This window comes from Acanthisitta chloris, unplaced genomic scaffold (assembly GCF_000695815.1).
Source record: "Acanthisitta chloris isolate BGI_N310 unplaced genomic scaffold, ASM69581v1 scaffold8010, whole genome shotgun sequence".
Taxonomy (NCBI): Eukaryota; Metazoa; Chordata; class Aves; order Passeriformes; family Acanthisittidae; genus Acanthisitta; species Acanthisitta chloris.
Window position 1 is genome coordinate 62,936 of NW_008651074.1, and position 9,269 is coordinate 72,204.

Below are 9,269 nucleotides of genomic sequence, written 5' to 3' on the forward strand. Positions count from 1 at the left end.
GCTGTCAGGTTTTGTTCTCCTTCCAGGAAAGGCACAAGCATTAATCTCATGTGCCATAAACCCCTTGACACACACTTGTAATCTATTAACATCAAAGGAACAGGTCAGTGGAGATGGTTCTCAGAAATGACAACTGTAGGTACTGTAGGTTTCTTAGCCAGAACTGTATTTATTTCCAGAGGAAGAAGTTGGTTTCTTCCAAGTATCCTTCAAAATAAGAACTTTTGGAGAAAATTTTTCGCAGCTGAATATAATGCTTATAACAAAACCTGGCAAATGACTGGTCTTAAGGGTGCAAGGAAGAAATTCTTCACTATGAGGGTGGTGAAGCACTGGCAGAGGTTGCCCAGAGAGGCTGTGGCTGCCCCATTCATGGAAGTGTTCAAGGCCAGTTTGGATGGGGCTTTGAGCATCCTGGTCTAGGAGAAAGTGTCCCTGCCCGTGGCACGGGATTGGAACTGGATGATCTTTAAGGTCCCTTCCATCTCACACCATTCTGGAACAGGTCATGGATTCTCCCTCACCAGAGATATTCCAGAACCATCTGGACACAAACCTGAGCCATGTGCTCTAGGGTGACCCTGGTCGAGTAGGGAGGTTGGACCAGATGACCCACTGTGATCCCTTCCAACCTAACTGTGATTTTATGATCTCCCTGTGCCCACATGGCAGGTGGTGCTGGGAGGCTGGACATGGCCACGTGCACTGCCAAGGCCTCCGGTGGCTGAAGTGAGATTTAAAGAAAGTGGAACTGCAACTTCAAAGAAAGGCAGAGCCATTAAGAAAATATTTTCTTAAAACCACCAAATCACTCCTCCTTCTTATAAGCTATTGCTGTAAACAGAAAACACAGAAAAGCTGTCTCCTGCAGGGACTGCTGACTAAGGCCATTTTCGATGGCTTGTGACTCCTGAATATCCCACAGCAAGGTTCCTGAAATGTACAATTTTGAATTACACTTTAAAAACACTCTGTAGTGTATAAATAGTGGAGATTAACCAGCAGGATAAGTGTTGAGGCCATATGTGATTGTTTTATCCTTGCAATTAAGGCTTCTTGAAACTGTAGCTTTGCATTTGAAGATTGAGCTAGCAGACTTTCAATTTATAAGGTGCAATGTTTAATTTAAGAAATGGTTTAAGGTCACCAAGACTGGAAAAATCTTAGTATTGCTCAAAGGCTGAGAAACTGCATAGCAGAATGACTACTCTAGGTATTATTCTTCTGCAAAACAGATTACATTCCATGAACTCATTAGAACATTTGAAGTAGAATTTCACAGAAAGATGATGCAAGCAGGACAATGATTCAAAATTAATTTTCAATAAAATTTCTAAATTAATCAGAGAAATATGATGAATGAAGAGATAAGAGAGGAAGTATAACAGCCTGGAAATTTACAAATGGACAATTCTTTCTTCCTTGAAAATTTTGATTGCCTACTAAATCCCACATATTTAGCATTATACTCTAGCTTGTTTTCCAGTTTAAATAAATGTACCTGAACCTTTTTTTCCAAAGATCTATATCTGCTTTTCCCCCCCACCCTCAAACCAGTTTGAGTTGGTTTAAAAACTGAAGTTCTATCCATGATTTTAAACTGAGTGAAAATCTTTCCTTGTTTTCACAGGTATTTTTTGAGCTGGCCAGCCTGAGCCCTTTGCCAGCCTGAATATACATCTCTCCCACACCCCACCCCAGGGAACATATATCCTTGGATTTAGCCCAGAGGCTCGTGCTGGACTATTTTGAAAATAGTGATCTAATAAAGAAGGTTTAAGTCCAAACAGAAGTCTAAATCCCTCAAATGGTATTCTGGGGTTGCATTGTGCATCTCATGGGGCAATTCTCTGAAGGGATGGGCAAAGTCCTCATCTCCTTTGGGGAGCAAATGTGTCACATCATATAGATACAGATAAGCTCTTTTCCTTGACAATTACTCTTTAGGGGACATCAGAATGACTTTGCCATAAACCCACTTCCTAAATAGCTTTTGGAGCCTTTGTCTTCTAGAGAAAAATTTAAAAGTGCTAACAGTTTCTAGGCTCTGTGATAGGGTAAGACCCTGCAATTAGATTCCTACAACCATGAAAAGCTGCTCTCAATTCTCTTCTCTCCTGATTTTAGATGATGGTAAGACAATATGAACACTATGAACTCACTGATGAGTGTCATCATTTCAGTTCTCCCACTGTCATGCAGAACTACTAAAACAATAGTCTTAGTACCAGTATCAAAAGAGCAAAAATAATAGAACTAGTAAAACAGCAAACCAGTAAAACCAGCCTCAAGTAGACAGCATTGACATGAGGAAGAGCTTTCATAAGGACCAGGAAATAAATGGAGCTGGGACAGATCCCAATATTCATTTTGAAAGAGCTGTGGTATAAAAGAAGACCACAGAAGAGTGCAATCATTCTGTAAACTGCTAAGCACCAAGGTAAGCACACATCAGCTTCATTTAGCTCACCAAGGCCTGAAGCGATGGGTATATTTAGACATAGTGCAGAAAGCATGGAAAACAGGGTATTTCTAACTGGAATTTGCAAGTTGCTTGTTTGTTTTGACAGCGCCAAGCTTCAAAAAGAGTTGACTTTGCTTTAAAAATACAACTCATTCTTTTCAGGCAACAAATTTTCCCACTGTAGACCTCCATGTTAAGTAGAAATAGAGTGCCTGCTGAGAAAACAGGATGAGTATAAATGTCTGTCACATAGATCTCACACAATGTCGAGTCTCAAGACTTTCTTACCATTACTAGAAAATAGAGCTGTTCTACAATTGTCAACCCCAAACTAGGAAATATCTTCAAATATGTTAAAACCCAATACAACTACATTGTCAGGTTTCATTTGATTTTAGGATTGAAGGGAACCAAAAGTCTAGCTCAGAAGAGAATTCCTGAGAAGGATATAACCTCTCTGCTTGGTTGCCCTCCTACATTCTTGAAGGAAAGAATGCATAATTTGGGGACCAACATTTTCTAAAGCAAAAACACATGGTTGTTTTTCATCCAGGCCAGGGATGTATACAAAGAACAGCTAACTAAATATAATAATCAGTCCACTGATTCATTTCTTTCAGGATGATTTATCTAAATCAGTAAATAAATTATTCAAGAAAATCAAATTAAAGAAAAAACCCACAGGGCACACAGTTTCTAATTAGAAACATCACATTTTGGTTTTATTGTGGCAACATGTCAGTTTGACCAACCAAATCAAGAGATGGTGGCTGAAGTTTATTTAAACAGTAGTCCTGGGCAGCTAGCAGGTTTCCAGATGTGCTACTCCACATCCCTGCAATCAATAAATAAAAGGAGGAGGACTGTTGGAATGCTAACATTTGTCCATAAAATTGCTCAAAGAGTTAAAGACGTGGATGATAAAAGCAGCTGCACCAGTTTTTGTCATGCTGCCAGAGCTGAGTGTTTACCCAGTGCTGCATCCCCACCGGATGGAGTGAAAAAAAAAAGAGTAGAAAGTCTCTTTTCCCAACCATTTTTGCCATGAAGAAAGGTATAGTGAAGCAGAATAGATTTATGTGGTAGAAACAGACCCATGAAGACACATTCAAATAGTTGCATGTAGGTTTCTTGGCATTTATATTAGCAGACATTCTGGGGGAGCATCTGCAATCTAAACACGATCCTGTTATTCCACAGTCCATCATTTTGCCTGGCGTTGTATTTATAATTCATGCACTCTGGTCTTACAGCTTGTGCTGCAAGAGGGGCTCTAAATTGGGATGGCTGAACTTTGGGGTTGAACTATGTTTTATTTCTCGACCAAAGTCACAGGTGTACAGTTCTGGAAGACTGGATGTTCACAGTGATGGACGCTTTGCATGTCCCCATAAATCCCCACTGCCTAGAGAAATGGCCTAGTATCCAAGACCCAGCAGTACTGAGAGCAGGGTGGAAGTGCAGAAGTGAGGGAAGAGTGATGATAAACCAAGGTTGAAATAAAAAACCTTTGTGCAGACTGTCCTGTGGAAACTGGGCATGAAGCAGGCTGCATGGCCACAAATCACTGAGCCAAGTGCCTGAAAATATTTTATCAGTCTTTTCCCTCTCCCAGCGCAGAGGGAAGACTCTCTGCCGACCCACAATCTACCCTGAAGACCGGGTGGAGGATTAGCAGCCAAGGCCAAGGAATAGTTGGGCCAGAGCCAGGACAACGCATATATCATGGCTGACGTCTCTGGGCCTGAGGGGAGCTCTTGCCTGGGAAAGCATTTCTTCAACAACTACCCGAATTTCCATTGCTGGTGCATGTGGTCCCACCAGTGGTCTCCCATCTGACCTGCACAGCATGCTTATGAGCAGCTCAGCTCTTAATAACTCAACAACTCTTCTCAAATGCCCAGGACTGAGATCTGGGCTCTGAAGGAGCATGTCTGTGAGTAGTGAAAAAGCACAGAGATCTCTAAGCCAGCACAGGCAACACATCCCATGCAGCTGACTCCACGCTTTACCATGTCCCTGCTACTAGACTCAGTGTATCTGCTTCCAATACCTGCTATAAAACCCATAAGGTACGTTGAACTGACACCCTGAGATAAAAAGTAATGTAAAATTAAAAATCCTTCTCCTTCTATCAACTTCCCCATACACAAGCTAGGCTAACACTGCAAGAACCACAGTCCCAACTTGATGGAGTGAGAACAAACGTAAGAAAACTAAGAAGTCCTTGATTACGTATAAGGAGATCAGGAAGACAGCCAAAACTAAGTTGAGAGTCAATTAGTTCTTATGTCTAAAGGTTCAAAGAATGTATTGTGTCTGCTTCCTGGAAAGAATGGGAAGAGTTGGCAGTGACTTCTAGAGGAGCAGGATATCATCTCTGAATATTTTAAACCAGTCGGTACAGCCTACAAAAATTGAGACGCAGATCCTAGGAAAAGTGGGAAGCAGGTTGGACAGACAGAATTTTGCTCTTGGTGTACTACCCAGACTTTTCCAGAGTTAACTGTGTCTGGATGTCTACCATGATTTTTATCTGCTAAAAAAACCCCAAACCCTAAATAAGATGCACCATATATGGCAAGACTGTTGCTTGGGTTGCTAAAGACAACTTGAGAGACTGTTTATTACAGCTAACAAAAGCCGATCTCAAAGTGCAAAGGATAATACCTCTCCCTTGATTGATTTTCAAAGATAATATGGATGTGGAGAATTTCAGACAAGTCTGCTTTCTTCAGCATTTTGGCAGGCACAGCTTCCCTGCAGAGGAACACTACTTGTTTTACATGTGTGTTTCTGGATGAATTGTTTCTATGCAAACCCCTTCTTTCTAAGAATTATTAAACAAACACAAACTAAAACACTCTAAAGAATTAGCTATATCAGGAAAAGAGCTGGACACGCCTGTGAGAGTTTGTTTTATAAACATTAGCAGCTGCATAGGAGCATAAATACTCAAAACACCTTTCCTATCAATTTCAAGACTGTCATTGACATCCTTTTGCTAGTATAGCCAGAACTACCTGATTAAATGAAGCAGGCACTGAGCAGTAACGTTCAGTGTTGTACCACCTAAGTATCTACTATATCTATGGTCCACATCCTGCTTCCATGAAATCAAGCCAAGTTCTGGCATTGACTTGTACTGAAGCTGGACACTTTCCTGTGATGTTTTAGTTTAGATACATCATGACTAAAATAGTTTTCAATGTATTCTTTGATGCCATGAATTTAGAACAAGTCTTCAGTGTAATCAGAAGATGATAGCTAACATTATTCACCAGGCTGGTTGAAAACTATCCCAAATCACACCAGCTGTGGATTAGTCAGATTGTAAACTTAAGCACAGTAGAACAGTTACATTTAGCTTAAAGCTACTACTGAACAGCTACTTCTGAGCATGCTTTTTAACACTGATAGGAAGGCATAACTTGTGAGTTAGGTTTATGAGGACATAGCAAATTTGAAAAAGAAGTTTCAAACAGTGTTTAATCAGCATAATATCTACATGTTTAAACACAGGAACTCATAAAACATGCTGCTGTTCTTCTCAGCCACTTATGGCAAAGGTCCCATGCACACCTCATGTATTAACGTCTCCCTGGATTATCTGAAATTCAGAGCTCTCCCAGCAAAACTAAATATTTTCATTCAGTACTGCTGGATGGTTGGTTAAGTCTCCTGGATTTCATACATTTTAGGAACCAGAGTCTAGGAAATGACTGTGCTCTTGTCAAACTTTTGGCTTACACATGGTGCTATGCGTGGGGCACAGCTGACTTCTGCTTCCCTCCCCCTTCCAAAAAGGACAATAATTGTTGGCCACATGACACCCCTTATCAGTTCAGTCTTTGGGTGATACATTCTGTACAATCCTTGCAGACTTCTGCCAGCTTGGACTGAGAGACCAAACAGACACTGAGGATCTGCTCTCCCTTAGAAATCCAGCCTCAGCTTCCGAAGGAGCATAAGGACACTCAAGCCCAAGCAAGGCCAAGTCACAAGTGAGCACTCTGTGGCTACAGAGTAATGGAAAGCCAGTGTGAAAAACGCAAAGCATAGAGTATCTCTAGCCAAAGTACAAGACAAATGATAAGTCAGGTCCTAAAATTGTGTTTTGCAACTTCAGCTGTGCTCAGACTGTGGAATACCTGAGCACGGCAGCAATGGGAAAATACAAGCCATAGATATTGTCACTGACACAAGGTACTGCACACGGTATGGCAGAAAAAAAATTGTATTCACTTGTCAACAAGTTAGGTTGGGTTCTATTTTTACGACAAAAACTAAGGACAAGCTCTGCAGTAAATTAAATCCATCAAACCATGGGAGACTGGAGATCAGTCCAAAACATGATGCAGGATGTCTTTGTTACTAATACTCATACCAAAATCTGAAACCAAAATTTTGTGCTCTGACACCTCAAGTGAAAGTGTAATTAATCTTCATAATAAGCCTTCACGTCATATTTTAAACTGAGGGAACTTGAAATACATTTGGGATTGTGGAGCAAACATATTACTGGATGCTGAGCAGTCAACTGGACATAAGAATGAAATCCTGACTTCCAGAAACCAAATTCCCTTTGACATCAGCTAAGCCCAGCTCTCCCTACAGAGATCTCTACTCAAACTTGGCTACCAATCTCCATCCACTCAAGTTTCAGCCCATCATGAAAATTTTTTTCTCTCCAGAATGCAATGTTTTCAACAAGATCTCAGCAGAAGAGATTGTTTGCCTTACCTGTGTCAGCTGCTGTGATCAGTAGCACATACTGCTCCTTGGCCTCACGGTCCAGGCTCTGCACCAAGCGCAGCTCTCCACTGCCTGAGAGAGTAAATGCTCCTTCTTCATTGCCAGCCACCAGCACATAAGTCAGCTTGCTGTTCAGGCCTTGATCATCATCCCTTGCTACAACCTACAAAAGCAATGCAAACAGAAGAAATATCAAGAACTGATGAGCGCAGGGTCTGTAAACTTTTATTGGGATAAAGGAAATGTTCTCCATGATAATAATCCAATTAATGGATTGAATTAATCTAAATGCTTTTAGTCTAAATTAGCTGTAACCATAAAATAAATAAATTAAAACAGTGGTGATGGACTTAGAAGCATAATTTGAAAATATTAAATAGTGATCACTGATTTTTCTCAAGCATAAATGCCATAAAACAGTGTTGGGGCTCAGTAAAAACCACAAATGACCTGGTATAGGCTGAGGTCTGTATGAAAGCAAGCACTGCACATCCTGCTGTCTGAATCCATTTAGCACTCTTTCAGTGTTTGGCACAGAGCCTCATCCCATGCAGCCAATGATCAGATTGACAGATTTGTTGCATGAAAGTTGAGAATGAGATGAGAGATAGAGCAAACTCTTAAAGTCCCAGCAGAGGCAGAAGGATAGGTAGGGAAAACACAAACAAAAAGGAAAACAAGCCAACAACAACTGCAAGTTTGATTACAGCCAAGAGCCAACTTTGCAATTGTCATGCCCATTTTTAATTTTGGAGGCAAGACATTGTACATTAATACCATACAGGTATGATACTAATTGTCAAGAGACACATTTATTGCTGAATGTACTCACCTGAAGAATAACTTTTGGGAGTGTCTCTAAATTCTCAGGGACGTTCACAGAGTAGGGAGAAAGTTCAAATGTGGGAATAAAATCATTGACATCCTTCAGAATAATACTGATTGTGGTGGTGTCAGTCCTGGGGCTGCTCCCACGGTCAGATGACTGAACAGTCAGTGTATAGGAGGGTGTTTTCTCTCTATCCAAAGGCTTGGCAACTGTTATCACCCCTGTCACAGAATCGATCCGAAACTCATTATTGGCATCTCCGCTCATGATGGCATAGCGGACCTGCCCGTTTGTCCCTTCATCTCCATCCGTAGCGAACACCTGGATTAAATCCGTCCCTGTCAAAGTATTTTCTGCCACCTCTACTTTATAAAGCTTTTGGGCAAAAAGTGGGTTATTGTCATTAATGTCCAGGACTATAACCACCACATCTGTAGATGAAGAAAGGGATGGCTGGCCCTTGTCAGTGGCTACCACAGTCAAGGTGTAGTTGGACACAGCTTCTCTGTCGAGTTCTCCAGTAAGCCTCACTTCACCATCAATAGTACCAATGCTGAACTTGTTTCCCAGAGGCCGGAGCAGACTGTATTCGATGTAGCTGTTCGGACCACTGTCAGGATCAGTTGCCTGTGCTTTGAACACGACTGTATCTATTGGAGTGTTTTCCGGAACGTAGGTCAGTTTTGGGGAGATAAAGCTTGGAGGGCTGTCGTTCACATCCAGTAGAATAATTGAAACTTGGGCTGTGCTTGTGTACCTGGAGGCTGGGAGAGGGGCCATGTCATGGACTTGCACCACAAGGCTGTAGAAGGACTGGCTTTCCCGGTCCAAGGGCTGCCTGATGCTCAACACTCCATTGTTGTCAATGCCAAACTGCCCCACGCTGTCCCCGGACGTGATGCTGAAGGACAGTTGGGAGTTGGAGCCTGGTTGGATGGGAAAAAGAAAAGTAGAGAATGTGACTTCATCCTACTGACCTAGATATGAATGTTTCTGCTCTTGTTTCCTATGGGAATTTTCCTATGGAAATGAGGCCTCTATGACCACGCTGCCTCCTCATCACCATTTTTGAATCCATCAGCTAATTTCAGCCCAGTTTCAGAGAGGAGCAGAAGCCTTTGAAATAATTATTTTCTGACAAGAGTTGAAGAGAGTAAGAGGGAAGGATGTTAATTGGAGAGCCTGCAGAGGGAATGGCCAGCAGGGTTCATCTCTGCATTC

At 41.6% G+C, this 9,269-nt stretch overlaps 1 protein-coding gene across 1 annotated transcript in view; it reads right to left on the reverse strand.

Annotated features, from left to right (window-relative positions):
- Positions 1-9,269, reverse strand: part of FAT4 (FAT atypical cadherin 4) — a gene marked incomplete at its 5' end in the record, with an annotated part of 131,502 nt that overhangs the window by 43,159 nt on the left and 79,074 nt on the right. Inside the window, 2 exon segments of the mRNA XM_009071562.1 lie at positions 7,208-7,382; positions 8,052-8,974. Of these exon segments, the coding sequence (XP_009069810.1) occupies positions 7,208-7,382; positions 8,052-8,974 (1,098 nt within the window).